Genomic DNA, 18,692 nt, shown 5'->3' with positions numbered 1-18,692 from the left:
TTCTCTCATTTAAGCTTCCAGCCAATCAAATCAAACATCATTCAGGCAGCAGGCCCGCCTCCTAGCCGACTGCAGATGTAATCAGCAACAGATGAGGTTCACATACCACTGGCTCATGTCCACGGCAATAGAACTAGGCACCTTCACCTAGCCAAGTTCACACCTGAACCTAACTACCACACTTAGCTTCCCAATTAGTGAATATTTATTCAAGGCACAGTGTATGTGCCAGACACTGTGCTAGGTATGCCATTTGATTCTGTTTTAGAAAGAAAAGTGTGGATGCAGGAAGAGAAAGCACTAGTGACTGATTTGGAAATAACTACCTAGGTGATTCTGTTACTACAAGTGATTCTGATACCAACAATCCTTATATAACGACACAAAATAAATGTGAAAGTTCAAAGCCACAGCACCAAATGATGGTTAACTGTATGACTGATAAATCAGATCCAGTTCCCTTTCCTTGCATCACTATTTAATTCAACTGAGAAGATCATCCCTGGCCATTATCAGACATAGAAAGGCTATGAAACGCTTCTACTATATATAATAAGCTGCAATTATCTCTACCCAACAATTTCAGTAGACTGAAGACACTACATTAAATAAAGATGGAATAACGAATACAAGGGTAAGTAAAGCAAGAACAGAAAAGGATGGTACTTTTAAGATTTTGTTAGTAGTAAAATTAACCCTTATACCTTATCCAAACTACATGAATTTTTACTTGAGAGATAATATTTATTAAGCAGCTACTATGTCAGGCAATGTGTAACATATTTTTATATACTCTATCTCCATATATCCAATCTTTACAATACTATAAAACAGTTACTCTCTCCAACTCTTCAGACAGACTAACTTAAGCCCTGGATGGGCAAATACAAGTCCTAGCTGTGTTCTACACTAAAAATCCAGGTCTGTCAGGGTTTATGGCTGGGGTTACCACATATCCTAGTTTTACTTGTTCAATCTCTGTTTAGCCTAGTTTAGCTGTTTCAATTTAATTATTACTACCCTCTTCATTCTCTCTCACAAGGGCCAAGGATTGGGTAATAAATTATTTTGTAACCAAAATGTTCTTTCCAGGTAGCATAACTCTACACTATGCACAGCCCCACAGCGTCAGGCTCAAACACCTTCACTAATCTTCCAAGTGCATGTCACTGCCATTAAGTAGTAAGAAAGCATGCACAGCTTACCCCACCCCTCCCACACAAAATCACACTACTAGAAAGGGAAAAAAAGTAAATACAAACATTTAATTGTATTGAGTTGATACTATCATGCAAGACAGCATATCATATATCTGTGGTCAAATACCTCACATACACAGATAAGTATAAATAAAAACTTCTCTTTCATGGATACAAATAACCAACGTGAAAATGATTTTATACAAGTCAGACATAAATAAACTTCAAGATACTTTCCTTTTCCTTCTAGTATCCACACCCTCAGCTGTTAGGTCTCTTTTTGGCAAAACATGCACTTTCCCCTGCCCTCCCCCTCCCTCTCCTCCCACACCACATAAACTAGTATGATTACTAGTACCCAAGAACTGCGAAGTCTCACCACCTGCCTTGAAAGGTATGAAAAGTTGAGTGTGAACAATGGAAAAGCTGCCACAAATAAACAAACCAATTATTTTGGCTTTTAGTTTTTAAGTATTTATTCACAGTAAAAGAATATCAAGTAATCCGGCATTATTCATCAGGAAAGTGTAGCTGTGGATTTCGCAGGTCGTCTAACTTGCCTGTGATAAGGTAAAAGAGAAAAACTGTTTTGTTTGTGCACCTGCCCTAAGCTGAAAAGTTTAAGTAGAAAAGCAAATATGGAGATTTAGCAAAATATAAATGTTTCAAATTTAAAGAGTTGCTCAAATGGAGAAAAATTTTTAAAGGACTCAGACCTCATACATCAATTTTGACTCAGAAGACAGTACTTTCAAATATTTTTCTTCAGTTAATGTAAAATAACATCTAAATAACAAAAATACTGAAAGCTGAAGTATAGTGGGGAAGAGCCATGATGATTTGTAGAAACTGTATTTGTCTAATACTGTGAAATTCAACAGATGTTCCATCTACTTTAATAACAGTAATCTAACTACTTGTTCAATATTGGTGACTAACATTAGACTTATAAATGAACAGAGTATAAGTTTGAGCTCTAGCTAAAAACAGAAATATTTGGATAGTCCACAAGCTTTACTTTACTTTCATTAATTTAAAAAATCTCTGCAGGCGGTGCAACGGCAGTTCAGTGGTAGAGCGATTCCCGACCCATGCACATCCTGAAACAAACAAAAACCAAACAAGCAAACAAACAAAAATTCAACAAACAGTACTGCAATAATGGGATACTCACATGGAAAAAGAATGAAATGTGACCCCTGCCAAACAGTACACCCCCCCCCAAAATCTAACAAACTTTGCAGCCTACCTTAATTTCTGATCTTCTAAAATACAATTTTAAAACTTAAACAGTTAAAAAATATATAAAAAATAAAAATAAAACTTAAACACACATATCCTTAACTCTTAACTATAAGACTTGTAGACACATAGTTTTTTAAATAAATGAATTCTTAAAACAATACTGATATCTGCAACCGAATTACATTTTATATATCTTAGGACAAGATTACAAATGCATATGGGGAGGAGGGTGTTATGGAGACATACAAATAAAAACTAGTGATAAATTAAACAAATGAGCACTTGAATTATAAATACCGTGTTTTTAAAACAGCATTATAATGTTAAAGTTGAAGATTAAATTTTCAATTTCAGGTTTAGGTTTAAACTATAGGTTTAATAAAGTATTCAAGTCACCTTTTATAAGAAATAAACCTATATTTAGAAAAACAGGAATAGCCACTGTTTTAAACATTTCCACATTCAGAGTGGGTTACAGCATTTTACTTACTGAGCTTAAATTAATGAATTATCAAGCTTTCAAACATAAAAATACATACATTCTTTAACACAAAAATTAGAACTGACAGTTCCATATGAGTAAATAAAATATAGAAACAATATATACCAATAGACAAAAAGGCAACAATGAGTTAAATTATAAGTATTCATCATACAGGCACTGAACAGGTTGGGAAAATTTTTTATTATAATAACAAAAATGTGGCAAAAGGCATACTGTAGAACTGTATAAACAATGAAGACAAGTGAGCCAGAGAATACCTAAGTTGTTGGTATTACAGATGACTTTTATTTTCTTCTTTACACCAATCTAAATTTTCTGACTTTATTTGAACAAGTTAATACTGAAGCCAAATATCTACTTAACAGAGGATGTATGCACAAGGTATGTGATGATACTGTGAGCCGGTGAGAATATACTTCAGAAAGGTTGTATGGTGTGTGTATATATCTCAATGAAATCAAGATATTTAATTATTAATTATTTATACATATATAACATTTAATTAATTAAAAAAAAACAAGGACGTAAAACAGTGAACACTGCTGTAGATTATGTCTAGTTATAGTACAAACATAAAAATGTTCTACCATGATTTATAATAAGTGTACATCACTATTTCAAGGTGTTAATAGGGTAGTATATGAAAAAACACACCTAATGTAAACTCTGGACTACAGTTAACAGTAAGATATTAATATTCTCTCATCAACTGTAACAAAGGTACTACACCAATGCAAAATGTCAGCAATATGGTGGTATATGGGAATGTTATGTTTCTACATGACTTTTATGTAAACCCACAATTTCTCTAATTTTAAAAAATACTTTTACAAGCGAAAAAAAGCATTATGCTAAGTTAAAGAAACCAGACACAAAGTACTACATATGGTATGATTCCATTCATATAAAATGTAAAAATAAATAAATCTATAGAGACAATACTAGCTTAGTGGCTATGCAGGACTGGGGAAGGATAGATGGATTAAGAGGTGACAACTAAGAGGTATGGGTTTTTCTTTTCGGAGTAATGAACATGTTCTAAAATTGATTGTGGTGTTGAAGGCACAACTCTGATTATACACTATGGATGGGCTGTACAGTATGTAAATATATCGCAATAAAACCTATTTAAGAAAAAAACAAAAAAAATCTACTTGATGTATTTCTGGATTGCTCAATCTGTTCTACTGATCTGCCAGTCTCTTCTGCACCAATACCAAACTTTTAAAACTTGGCTTAGCTCAATATTTTTCCCCACATGGTAGGGCAAGTTTTCCATTTCTGTTTTTCCCTCCCTTTAAAAAAACATACAAGCTGATTCTCATTTATTTATTCTTTCGAACAAACTTCACAAAGCAGGGAATGGCAAACTAACACACCAGATGCTAAATATTTCAGGCTTGTGCTATCTTGTCACATATTTTTTCTTTTTTAAACAACTCTTTAAAATGTAAAAATCATTCTTAACAAGCAGGTCACACAAAAGCAGGCCACAATGTATGGACTTCTGCATATAATACAACCTCCCACCCCACCAATAAGATTTTGGCATTCTGATTCCTAAATTCATACTAAATTTAAATATTAAATTAAGGAAGAAGTAATATCTTTTCAATATTAAATCTTTTTCAGAAGCAAACCATGATTATTTATTAAAAACCTCTTTTGTATCCTTCAATAGTTATACAGCTTTTATTCATAAATTCTGCAAATTTCTTCTTAGGTTTATTCCTGGGCATTTGAGGAAGGGGAATTTTGTCAATGTTATAGGTAAAATATAACATTGTATTTTATATTTACAATGCAGGAAAATAAGTTACTTTTTCAATGTTAAGATAAGATTCAATAAATCTAATTTTGCTCCTTCCCCAAAATTCCACTGAAACTACAGTATAGGGATAAAAGAAAAGAAAAGAAAGCCCACAGGTAATAGAGAAAGCAAGAATAATAAAATAAGAAAACTGGAAAGACTATAAGTGGTAATTGACCAACTTACACAGTATAATCCTTAAAATCTCAGAAGCTGGCAACATCTTTCTTTCTAAAAGGGAGTAAAGGAGGATCCATAAAAGAATTTGGTAAAAGCTGTTTAAAAGAAGTTAAATCCCTCAAACTCTCCCCTATTTCAGGCCACTAGGATTGCTGCCATCTTCTACCACAGCAGAAGAATGTAAAAACATCTCTAGACCAGCCTAGGCACAGCTAAGACGGTATTATACTGAATGTGGACATACCACTACCTCAAATCCACCATCCCAGGTTCTTTCCCCATTCAGTTCCCAGAAAGCTGACAACCATATTGTGACCCCAGATAGATCAGAAGATTCTCTTCTGGGGACGCTTACCAACTAAAAAGAAAAACCTAAATATACTGATAGTAGAGGTGCCTTAACAAGGTACCCAGATAGATCAGAGCAAAGCTCCATCTGTGGGCTCCAGAGATCCCAATCAGCTTTTATAGTTTCTCATTCCTAATCATGGCCTGAAAACCAAAGACTGCCACACACATGGGGAAGGCCTCTGACATCAAAGCAAAGTTTGAAACAGAAAACAAGTAACTTGGAAGAAACTGACGAGGCAGAGAAGAGAAAATGCCTTTTTAAAAATAAACTATTAAATCTTTAATGGGATACGCTAAGATTTTGCATGCATAAAAACAATTACAGGAAGCTATAAAAGTGAACATTCAGAGGGGGGAAGAAACCTGGAAATTTAAAATAAGATAGAAAAGATGGGCTGGAAAATATATGAAATTTCCCAGAGAGAGCAAAAATAGATGAAAACAAGAGCCAAGATTTAAAACAAAAAAAAAGTTGGAGAAGTAGTCCAGATTCAATATCTGAATAATAACTCTTTCAAAGAGAAAAGAAAAAAATACAGGAATGTCACCAATAAATTTGCCAGAAGTGAAGGCTATGAGGTGCCAAATTAAAAAAAAAAAAACCTATGATAACCAACACAATGGATGAAAGCAGACTCATACTACACAATGTAACTGTGAAAGGCGGTAAGGAAAGGATTCTACAACTCCTACCCAGGAGTAGGAATAGTAGGGTATCCAGTCATATATTTAAAAAATAAATAAAAACTATCAGGATAATTTCAGATTTATCAACAGCTACAATAGAAGACAACAATGGATTAATGACTTCAAAATTCCCAGGGAAAAAGTAATTCCAAAGAATTCTATTGTTCAGCCTACCATGGGCAGAACTGTCCAAATATGCAAGGTCTCAAAAGCCTTAACTCCTACACATCTTTTTAAAAAAAAAAACTCCTAGAGATGTGATCCAACAAGTGAGACAAGAAACCAAATAACAGGAAGACCAAAAGTACAGCAGAGAGCCGGGAAGAACAGCATACTGAGGGAACCAGGAGCACAGTAAAAGGAGATCCAAGGAAAACAAGTGTGTATCAGAGCAAGAGCAGATTGGAGCAGTGTGGTTCAAGTGACATTCATTTGATGGCTATCACGTCCAAGATGCCTATTACTCTACTCATTAAAAAAAAAAAACAGATGGGTAGACTGGTGGCTCAGCAGGCAGAGTTCTCACCTGCCATGCCAGAGACACGGGTTCATTTCCTGGTGCCTACCCATGTTAAAAAAATAAAAAAATAAAAAATGACCTACAGTATCTTGCCTAAACTTTATATACTTGACTTGATCATGTGTTAACGAAGTGCCTTTTTTCTCCTTTGTACGTTGCTCCCTGGATAAGCAAAGAACTTTATACTAGAAGCGCTGTGCTTTAAGTTTACTCTTAAAAGATAAAGAGTACCCACAGTCCATTCCCCCCTCACCCCCAATTCCCCCCTCACCCTCACTTCCCTACTTAAGATTCTTTACTTGATCCATACCATGGCCCAAGCAGATACGAACTGATTCCTACCTTTCCCAGGACACATTCATGATCTTGCTCACTGGATTTCCCAAGCAGGGTTCTAGCAGATTTCACAAAGATGGGTCAAACTATAACTCAAAACTATGTTCAGCTTAAGTTCCTTAGGAGCCATCATCCAACAGTATCAATTCTACCTTTCACTTACGTGTCTATGTTTTTAGTTTTTTCAAAATTAAACAATTCAAAGTTGAAAGATACACACATTGGAGATTAAAGCTACAACAGACTGTGTAAAAGAAAAATAGAATAGAATAATTAATACAAAAGTCAGAATAAGGAAGAGTCCAAAGAAAAGAGATGTAATGATGGAGTATAGAGAAAAATGAAGAACTGATAATGTCCTACTTCTTGATCTAGGTGCTGGGTACCTGGGTCTCTTCAGTTTATAACTAAAACATATGTAAACATTTCATACCTTTTTTCTATATATAAACATTTCACAATAATAGGAAAGAGGGGAAGCTCTAAAAATAAAAAAGAAACTGATCAGCCAATTATAGTCACAGAAGTGTTTCATCTGACCAATGGATGTTAAAAAAATTTTGAATTTGTTGCCAAAACATTTACCTTATGGACATATTTTCTAATGTACACAATGAGTTATTCATCACAGCACTGGTTGAAAGAGAAAGTGGTTGGAAACAACCTAAATGTCAATCAACAAAGAAATAATGACAACTATTCATGTAACATACACTGTCAGAAAAAAAAAGTGAAACTTTACATGTAGCACGCAATGCTCTGAAGACATAGTAAATGACAACCAATGTACAGAATAGTTGGCAACTACTTATTTTAAAATTATATATTTGCTTATATATACAGAAATCTCCATGGAAGGATATTTAAAAAAATTACATCACTGGTTGCCTCTAGAGATATTTAGATGGATGAGGATCAGCTTGAGGAGATTTCACTGTATATACTACTATCTCTTACTTTTGAGATTTGAACCACATAAAGCAGTGACTATTCACACCTACAAACCCATTAAAAGACCATAGAACAATTTTAATTCCATACAAGATTAAACAATTATCTCTGAAAGTTTCGTATATATAAAGAGAATCTCTGGTAGGATAAAATTAAACAATAATTTATCCAAACAACTAACTAGACTACATAGTCACACTGTACAAAGTTCAGCTAAATAAAATATGCCAGAACAGATCTAGATTCTAGAGCTGCACTGTCCAACTTGGTAGCCACCAACCACACGTGACAAATTAAAATTAATTAAAATAAAATTTAATTTCAGTTCCTTGGTTCCACTGGCCACCTTTCAAATGCAATATAGTCACATACAGCTAGTGGTTACTGTATTGGACGGTACAGATACAGAACATCCCCATCATCATAGAAAGTTCTTTTAGCGACTATGCTTTTCTAGAAAGACCCTAAAAACTTGGGATGTTCACCTTCTCTTTGAGATGACCCCCAGGAATGAGCCTGGCCTTGGTACCATAGGATCAACAACGCCATTCTGATCAAAAGGGGGAAAAGTATAACAACTAAGGTATCAGTGGCTGAGACAGTTCAAACAGTCGAGAGGCTACAGCGGATGTCACTGAGAGTATAAAGCTGCACTAAGAGTTAGACTATAAACAGCCCCCTCCAACATGAAAAAGTTAGGATGGGAATAACCCAAATACCCCTAAAGAGTGGGAGAAGGATTAAAGGTGACGGTGGAGTTATACAGAGAAGGTCAGATTCAACAAATGAAGATGAGTGCTGAATCATTATACTGATATTTCTTTTAGATTTCAGTACCTTAGAGCAGCTAGAAATAAAAACTTAAAATTGTGGAACTGTAACCCATACCAAACTCTGAAATCTGCTCTACAACTAATTGTTGCAATATACTTTGAAATGTGCTGCTTTTATGTTATTTATGTTATATAAAGAGAAGGAAGAGTACAAGAGAAGATAGGATTTAACAAATGAGTACGACTGCTGAATGATTATACTGATATTTTTGTTGGTCTCCTGTGTCTTGGAGCAGCTAGAAAAAAATCATGGAACTGTAACCCATATCAAACTTTAAAATCTGTTCTATAACTACTTGTTAAAATATACTTGGAAATTTATTCCTTCTTTGTATATATGTTACATTTCACAATAAAAAAAGTCAAGAAAAAAAAGCTTGGGATGCTTTGGAGACAGGACTTACGTGGCTGTAGAAGACAGTTGAGAAGCAGAATTTTTCACTCTAATAAAAAATAGGACTTAGCCTGAGCTAGGCAAGGTCCTTAATATTTTTCATGTTAACTCAATATCCTCACTGTATTTCAATATAATATTGGTTTCCCCTGAAAGGCTTTCTATTTTATCCAATGCATCCAAAAAATTTATTCTGAGGAGGGACCACAGGTATCACCAGACTGTCAAAGGATTTAAATTTTGGACCACAAGTGCGTATTTCTAATTTAAAAAAAAATGTTTTTTTAAAAGTTAAATGCCAATACTTGTAACACAAAATGCAATGATATCAATGAACATGTGGGACATTTGGTGAGACAAAATATGCCAGAAATAAAAGATCTAGAATGGTAGAATGGTACAGTCACCTTGAGAATACACTTACAAGAAAACAGGGGCCTAGACTGCAAACTTTTAGAGCAGACACATTAAGTCTGGAGTGGTGATTATTATTTCTGGATTTTGAGAGGCTGTTTTTTATATATAACCTGATATTTAGAGATAAGAACAAAACCAAACAGGTTGGGGTAAAAGTAATTCAGAACACAGGGATAATAAGGAAGACAGCATCTATATTTTAGAACCACACATATCCTTTGAGACCAATGGAAGAAAGGTTTATTTGGTCTGGAACGTAATTTTCTGTAGTGCATAATCTAATTCAACCTATCTGTATGGCTCATTTGAACAACTGAAACACAGGGAGCACAGAATAAGAAAGATGTCTTAACCAAAGCAATAGGCTGAACCCCCAATCTTGGAGTTAGTTTGTTCATATAAAACTTAACCCCACAAAGGACAGGCTAAGCCTACTTAAAATTAGGCCTGAGTCACTCCCACTAGAATCTCTTTTGTTGCCTCTCTCTCAACCAACATGACAAGCAAATTCACTGCCCTCCCCCTCTCCACGTGGGACATGACTCCCAGGGGTATGGACCTTCCTCACAATGTGGGACAGAAATCCTAGAATGAGCTGGGACGCACCATCAAGGGATTGAGAAAACCTTCTCGACCAAAAGGGGGAAGAGGGAAATGAGACAAAGTGTCAATGGCTGAGAGATTCCTAACAGAGTCAAGAGGTTATCCTGGAGGTTACTCTTAAGTATTAAGTAGATATCACCTTGTTATTCAAGATGTAGTGGAGAGGCTGGAGGGAACTGCCTGAAAATGTAGAGCTGTGTTCCAGTAGCCATGTTTCTTGAAGATGATTGTATAATGATAAAGCCTTCGCAATGTGACTGTGTGATTGTGAAAACCCTGTGTCTGATGCTTCTTTTATCTACCTTATTGACAGATGAGCAAAACATATGGATTAAAAATAAATAATAGGGGAACAAATCCTAAAATAAATTTAGTAGACTGAAATGCTAATGATCAATGAAAGGGAGGGGTAAGGGGTATAGTATGTATGAATTTTTTCTTTTTATTTCTTTTTCTGAATTGATGCAAATGTTCTAAGAAATGATCCTGATGATGAATATACAACTATGTGATAATATTGTGAGTTATTGATTATATATCAAGAATGGAATGATCATACAGTAAGAATGTTTGTGTTTGTATGTTGTTATGTTTAATAAATAAAAAAAAAGAAAAACAAAAAGATGTCCTTTAATCCTGTACAGATTATTGTAATGCCTGGGTACATCCTAGAGCATATTAAGTAGGCAATCAAAAAGTATTGGCAAAGTCTCCTGAGGGATGGAAGAAAGAATATTGAACTTAATTATTAAATCTTACCATCAGGGAATCCCCTGATACTGGTCAAACTTCAGAGACACCCAAATCAATAGGCCCATGTCTTCGATTAGGAGGCTTACACTTGTGAAGCTTATGTAGGTAGAAGAGAAGCTTAAGACTACCTATAGGCATGCCCAAGAGTTACTTCTGGAGGACCTCTTTTGTTGCTCAGCTGTGGCCTCACTCTCTCTCAGTCCAACTCTGCAAGTGAAATCATTGCCCTCCCCCCTATGTGGGACATACAGGTGTGAACGTCTCCCTGGCAATGTGGGAGATGACTTCCAGGGATGACTCCAGACCTGGCACTGTGGAACCAACAATTCCATCCTGACCAAAAGGGGGAAAAGAAGTTTAACTAATAAAGTATCAGTGGCAGAGAGAGTTCAAATAGAGTCAAGAGGCTACTCTGGAGGTTGCTTTTATGCATGCTTCAGGTTAGACCTTGCTATCTATTATAATCTGCCAACCTCCAACCAGGACCATTGCGCCCAATCCTCAAGAACACCTAGGGCAATATATAAGATTCCACAAGGGTTACATGCACTAGAGAAAATTTCCAGAAGCCTACAACCTCCAGATGGGTCCCTGGTCCAAGTAAGTCCTGAAACCTAGCCCAGCCTCTCCAGAACATCAGATAGTTCCATCTCCCTACCCCATATTACTGACAAACCCTTCCAATATGAAAAATTTAGAACTGTCATAGCCCAAACACCCCTAAAGAGAGGGATGGAAAGATCAAAGGTGATGGTGGAGTTATACAGATATTCTGGAGCAGCTAGAAGGAAAAATATGAGAGGATCACATGGTAGCCCATGACAAACTCTGGGATCTTTCCTGTAACTACTTGTTGAAAAATGCTTTGAAAACTATTGCTTTTTTTATTTCTTTGCTTTGTATGTATGCTATACTATATAATAAAAGAGTTAAAAAAAAAAAAAAGACAATCACAGTTAAATACAACACGATACTGAACTGGATCTAATAACGGAGGAGAAAAGGCCCCAAAGCGCAGTATTAGAACACACAGAAAACTTTGCATAGAGACTGTAAGGTTTATATCAATGGTAAATTTCTTGAACTTGATAACTGTACTTAAGGTGGTAACCTAAGAACAAGACAATCCTTGTTCTAAGTTTCCACCTTAGTACATGGAAATATTAAACATTCAGGAAGCATGATGCATGCAATTTACATTCAAAGGTTTAGAAAATAGATAAATAGACAGGCAGATAAACACAGATAGACAAGTGGATAGATAGAATGGTACAGTAAATGTGGTAAAATGTTAAAAGCTGGCAGATGTGGGTACCTGGGGTTGGCAGAGTATGCTGGAATTCTCTGTATGGATTTTGTATTATTTTTTGCAACTGCGTGTAGGTTTGAAATTACTTCAAAAAAAACCCAACATCTGTAATACAAAACCCAACAGAATTTATAATCCTCTCTCTCTCTGTGTATATATATCTTTATTAAATATAATATAAATAGATATATATTTAAATATATATATATTTAAACTCTTTAAGTTAAAATGGCAGGGGGAACCTCAACCCACTCTTAATCCAACCACCCCAAAATTTTCACGTATGGTTTTAAATTTAAAATGTTTCTGCATAATAACGACCCATGCATCAGTTGTATCCCAAAGATAGGAGCTTTACTTAAGGTAAATAGCTTGACTTTTTAGTTTTAGTTAGATTTTCTTTTCTTTTTTGGACAGGATAGAAATAAAGATTGAGCCCAGATCTGGGTTTGAGTTTTAGCTCTAACTTTGGAACTATGTGACCTTGATAGGGGAAAAAAATCACTTTAAATATGAATTCCTCATCTACAGAAAAGTATTTACCCTAAAATATTATGATTAGGAAATACATTATACTTTTCCACTAAAATATCTTATTTTCTTGCCTCAGTTAATACTGGATTTTGTGGCTGCATAGGCTGATGCCTCGGTGAGCATGTAAAACCCCATAAGCAGAAATTTTATTTTATAATACTTTGTATTAGCTGAAATAAATATAAAAATCTTATTGACTATCCTTGTAACAAGAGCACAGAAAGAACAGTATAACTAATTCTCACATAGCATTTTGTCGTAATGAGTTTAAAATATAAAATTAAGACACAAATGTACATTTTAGCTTTAAAAATCACTGTAAAGTCATGATTTTAAAGAAATCTTAGGTTCTTACTACCTTCCCCAAGCAATCTAGTTTTAAAGACTAGTAACATTTTAACTGAAACTTTTTTCAATACAACTACGTAACTCTGCCAAACTTTTCACCAAAATTACAAAAAACTAAAATTAAGATTAGTAAATAAAATCAGTAAATAGAAATAGTAAATAGATTGAGTAAATTACACATTTGCAAATTAAACAATTTTGCTAACAAAACTGTTTATATTAATATATATATATATATATATTTTTTTTTTTTTTTTTGAATGGGCAGACACCGGGAATCGAACCTGGGTCTCCGGCATGGCAGGCAAGAACTCGACCTACTGAGCCACCCTGGCCCTCCCCTATTAAAATATTTTAACTAGCAAGTCATCTGAACTGGAAAATGCAAAAAACAAGTGAGGAGGGATAAGCATACAACTCTAACTCGGTCCTCATATTCTGACAAGGTATTATTTTCTTAGGATTCTTTACTTCTGTTAACAAACACAGCAGTACAAGGGAGCTTAAAAACAATGTCCATACATTTTCTCTTATAGCTACAGCAAAATATCCAGTAAATTTATAAAAAAAATTAATCTCCCCTCCTGAACTTTCAATTTGGCTTCCACTTTCACACACTTCAGCTTTTTTGGTTCCCCTACTCCCCCAATTTAAACATACTATCCAATATCTCTAGGTCAGAACTAGAGCAAATACTGTATCACTGATAGCATACCACTGGGAATTAAGCTCCCTAAAAGTTAACATTGAATAAGGTTTAGAATCACATATTGTATAACTTTGTATCCTAAAGAACACCTGGTACACTATCAGGGGCTATAAATAATTATTGACACAAAATAGTCCTTCACTATGTTGGGATTCTGTTTTGTGCTGTTGAATCAAAACTACACAGCTTTGCAAGTCTAAAGGACCTAATGTTACTGAACTTCAAATAACACATTACTTTATTTAGAGGTTATACCGTGCCCTAATGTTTTTTGATAACACTGATTATAGTGGGTACAAGAACAAATCGCAGTCAAACGCAGACTTGAGAACACACTAAAGGTGGTTTAAGTCAAAATTTTATATATCCTTCCCACTTGTTTTTGTAACTATTATAAAATACGTTGTTTTAGCAACTTATTACACAGTTTTCCCACCAACTTAATTTCCGAGGAAATAAATGAAACTGTTGCCAATAAAGTAAGTAGCTAAGGTGAAAAAGCTGGCTTAAATTCTGGTAACAAGACAAAGTTTACATCAAAGTAATAAAAAATAAAGTTTTTTTGTATTCTACAGACCTTTCCAACACTAGAATTTTTGAGGTAGTTATAAAGTCAAAACAACTTAGCGAACCATATCAAAATCACAAACTACCTTCATAGATTTATAAAAGTATCTGGCAACCAAGGCCTAGAACTGGTTCGAAACTGAGTGTCAATTGTTTTCTGGTTGCTAATGCCCCAAAATGTTGTCACTTAGGTGTCACATTCATGAAATGTCAGCTTGGACTCAGAAGCTTCGCTGGGCATGTGCCGGCAAACCCAAACTATGACAAAGATAATCACTCCTTTGAGGGGTAACTATCAACTCTCTGTCTCAGGATCTGCTCGGTTCAATTAAATTTAAAATGGTGCCTAAATTGAAAGGAAAGCCTAAAGAATGGGTAAATTAAGAACAGAATCAAATGGAAAATTTAATTTCCTGTAAGTTGTCTTAGAAATCTTCGATAATAAAGAGTAGAAAAAAACACACGGATCTAGGGCCATTCGCATTCGCTCAGGCGTGCGCATTGCACGAAAAGGATGAATGAATGGAAGGCAGGCGCGTGTGAAAGGCAGCAGGTCCCGCCGGCAATCAGACCAGCCGCAGCGATCTGTAGGCCTTGCTCCTCCCCCTTCCCTCCTCCATGACAGCCGAGACTTAAGCACTGAGGGGCGAGGACAATGTGAGCCCCCTTCTCACCACCTCCACCCCTCATTCCATCCGTAGGGCTTCACAGCACGACGCGGGGCTTTCCTCCCCACGCACACCTTTCTCTACTGCCTCGACGCCAAACTCGGCACTCTCTGGCGCGCTGAAGCAACATGCGCTCACCGCTCTCAGCTTCCCCCAGCGAGGTCGAAGATCCCCGCGCGTGCGAAGGCACCACTCCCGCCCACCCCTCCACCGACAACACGCGCCCCCTGGCTCCCCAGCCCACCCGTCTACGGAAGGAAAACTCTCGCACGTGCCCCATACCCGAGCCCCTGGGGAGGAACTCGGGAGGGAGGAAAAGGCTGGCCGGAGCTCCCTCCTCCATCACGTTCCAGGCCGGTTCTTCGCCCACCCTCCCTACAGATTCTGGCGCCCGCCCTAAGCCAGCCCCGCGCCCTCCTATTCGAAAGAAACAGTATCCACACACCTAGCCCAGGGTCCGGAACACCCTCTACCCCTGCAGACAACTCGCGGCTCCGCAAGAGGCACCGCGCCGCCCCTCCCCCGTTTTTCTTCCCCAGTTCCCCGGCCCCCACTAGAACGTGTGAGCGACACGCTGCCGCGGCCAGCCTCCGGGGCGCCCCCAGTTACCGGCGGGCAGGTTAAGCCCAAGAGGAGGGGGAGGGGGTGGTAAAGGGTAGCGTGCGCGCCGGGAACGACATCCCGCGGGGTCCCCCTGTCCGAAGGGAGCCAGAGCGCGGGGACCTGTGGGGGTGGGGGCCAAAAGCGATACTCACCGGTTCCACAGTCGCCATCTTAGATCGATCTGATCGCACAACCGCTCCTGAAGGGGAGGGGGGGGTGAGAGGAAAAAAATTAAATTCAAACCGGATTGGCTGGCTACTGCCACGTGACAGACGTGTCCGTTTGGCCCTGGCGGCGCCTGCGCAAGACTGCGGCTGCGTGAGTATCGAGAGGCTTCTGGGAAGTGGAGTCTCCTTTTTTTTTTTTTTTTTAAGGGCAAAGAAGTTTTTTAAAAAAAAAGTCTGGTCACGTGGTCGATGGATAGGGTGCGCAGTTTTCCGCGCGGCTGACACTCTCTTGCCGGAGGGTGGTTTTCAGTCCTCTGCTCTTCCGCCTGGATGTCTGCAGTCGCACTTACTGCCCGGCATGCCTACTGTGCCCTTCGTCGCCCTATCCTCCCATCTTCCCCTGTAGGCTGGGAACTGCAGGCTCAGCACGCACAATAAGGCTTCATTTGCTTAGTTGGAAGTCCTAGGACAAGTAGCCTATGTATTTATTTAGCTTTCTTTTGACTTCCCACCACCATTTTCTCTTTTAGTTTCAAAAAGAGACGGTGATGGACGGAGAATCTGTGTTTAAGCAATCGATCCTCCCCCGTCCCCCAGCTCTGCTATTGCCGGTGGTCACTCATGGCCTTCGTTGCGAGAGGAGTTGGACTGAACCGCCCACAGTACCCACTTGCCACCGTTGGGGGTGAGGGGGAGTGGACCCGAATGCGTTTTCTGACCCAAATCCTGAGATTAAACCTCTGGGCCAAAACTTGCTTGGAAGTAAAACTTATTTGGCAGCTCTGTCCTCTCGGTTCCACTATCCTCCTTTAAAGTGAACGGAAATAACCTAAGTCCAGGTGCCAGCCAGGGAAGCCACTCTGGGCCCCGCTGACTAAGCCCTGGACTGACCGTCAGGAGTCGTTAGGCCGGGTCAACTATGACTCTTGACGTTGACTCATTCTCCTTAGGCGAGTGACTTAATCATTCAGTACCTCGGTTTTTTCATTTATGAGCCACGGGTTCATACACTTACCTCACAAGGGTGTGCTGTGGTAATGACAGTAACCTGCTTTGAAAATGCATTGGACACTATAAATGTTTCGTAGGCAACTGCGTGCCTTTAAGGATCAGCTGTTTCTCTGCTGTTGTTTAAAACCATGTTTTTATTTTTACTTTTGTATACTTTGTTACATTATGATGTACATCAGTGCAACTTTAAAATTTCCAGACTTTTTTTCTATATAATTGTCGCTACCTTCATTAGAGGCGTTAATGTTCAGGAAAATACTGCGATGTTCACAGCAGTCACTGCCAATTACGAATTTGTCCCCACACTAGCATCATACTTTTCGTTTCCCTCTAAGGTATTGTGCTAGCAAGCTGTCATTTCTCAAGACAGCCTTATCCTGCACAGCCGGGTTACTAACACACACACACAAATCTAGTAATATGCTAATATAAGGTTCTAATAAGGAAGATGCTATCTCATCATTGTTTCCCATGCTTAAGAATGGTAACCCCAGAAAAATTAGTACAAGCAGGCTGCCTGTGCCTACCTGCTTATTGTGCTGCCGATGTCCAAAGCTGTGTCACACCTATTATTGAGTACATAATGGATGCTTGGGTTGACTAACACATAATTGAGGTTGAACAAAAACTCAGTCATTGCATGTTAGTATGTTTGGTTTGCCTGGATGTCAGAGATGACCAGGTACACTTTTGTCTAGCTCTAGTAGATTCTAAAATACTTAGAATTCTAAAAAATGAAAGTAAATGGATTTCTCCTTACAGAGATTATGTACTGTTACTTAAACTATTCAAAGTGATTACAGTTGATGTCGGTGTTTTCTGTTGGTTAAAAGTAGTATCTGATTATCTTCTTTGAATAGATAGCTTAGATGTGCTATTTTTGCAATGATGCTAGATAACAGAGTAAAGAATCAAGGAAATAGGCAAGGAAATATCCACATGGCACAGAAAGCCATGATGTTCTTTAAAAACGTTTTTACGCTTTTTTTCTTTCTTTTTTTAACGTGGGCAGGCACCGGAAGCGGACCCGCGTCTCCAGCATGGCGGGCGAAAACTCTGCCACTGCACCACCATTGCCCTAAAAATGTTTTTAACAATGGCTTACATAAATTTTTATCTTGATCACAAAACTCTCCGCTCTTGTCAGTCATCCTAGTACTTTTATAATACTTATGTATGCTATCAGAGCTTCATTTCACTCCCTTTTACACATGCCTTGTTGCGTATGTTTTATGGAAACTTCATGTGTCTTTCCTTAATTATTGTCATTATGTTCTGCCATGTCAAAGATTTGGTGATTAGGTCTTTATTTTGTTTTGTTTTTTTTGTTTTTGTATGCTGTATGGTGGGGATCACATCTTATTCTTTTTCCATGTGAGTATCCCCTTCTTGCAGCGCCATTTGTTGAATTTTTCTTTGTTGGCTTTTCCTTTGTTTGCTTGCTTGCTTGTTTGAGAAGTACATGGGCCAGGAATTGAACCTGGGTCTCCGGCATGGCAGTGGAGAATTCTACCACTGAACCACACTTGCACCCCCTGGTGATTAGGTTTTTATGTGTGTATGTGGTTATTTTGTTTTGTTTTGTTTCCAATTTGAAATATACATAGAAGACGGCTTATATACTTTATTCCTCTATTAAACCACACAAATAGATTGTATTTGTTACCTTACTACCACATCCCTTATCTTTATGGAAAAGAATGGTTAATGAAAAGTTTAATTTATGAAATAGGGTAAGGTATTGAAGTTCTCTTCTCTTTGATCAAGCTATCTAGTTTATAGGTAACTACCTTTGACTCATCATAATATCATGGTACTTCCTATTTATAAGTCTGGGATGATTGATTATCATCTTTAAATATAAAGCACTTTTCTCAACTTAATATATTCCTCACACTGGTATATTGTCTTTATAGATTAACTCATGGGACATGATTTTAAATAATTTGACAAAACATATAACTTGTTTTTATTATGTAATTACCTCTTTGC

General features: G+C 37.4%; 1 protein-coding gene across 3 annotated transcripts in view; it reads right to left on the bottom strand.

Annotated features, from left to right (window-relative positions):
* The window catches only part of EIF4E (eukaryotic translation initiation factor 4E), a 43,554-nt gene extending 26,270 nt beyond the window's left edge, over positions 1-17,284 (bottom strand). Inside the window, exons 1-2 of one of the 3 annotated variants that reach the window (XM_077142756.1) lie at positions 17,228-17,284; positions 15,675-15,721 (exon numbers count right to left, since the gene is read on the bottom strand). In XM_077142756.1, coding sequence (XP_076998871.1) covers positions 15,675-15,692 — 18 coding nt within the window. In that variant the 5' untranslated portion in view covers positions 15,693-15,721; positions 17,228-17,284. Of the gene's footprint in view, positions 1-15,674; positions 16,620-16,704; positions 16,740-17,227 lie in introns of those variants that run through there. The other 2 variants (XM_077142757.1, XM_077142759.1) reach the window with 2 other exon arrangements.
* Between the last annotated feature and the right edge of the window lie 1,408 nt (positions 17,285-18,692).

Source organism: Tamandua tetradactyla, chromosome 24, assembly GCF_023851605.1.
Source record: "Tamandua tetradactyla isolate mTamTet1 chromosome 24, mTamTet1.pri, whole genome shotgun sequence".
Classification (NCBI taxonomy): Eukaryota; Metazoa; Chordata; class Mammalia; order Pilosa; family Myrmecophagidae; genus Tamandua; species Tamandua tetradactyla.
This window is presented reverse-complemented; position numbering and strand designations above follow the sequence as displayed.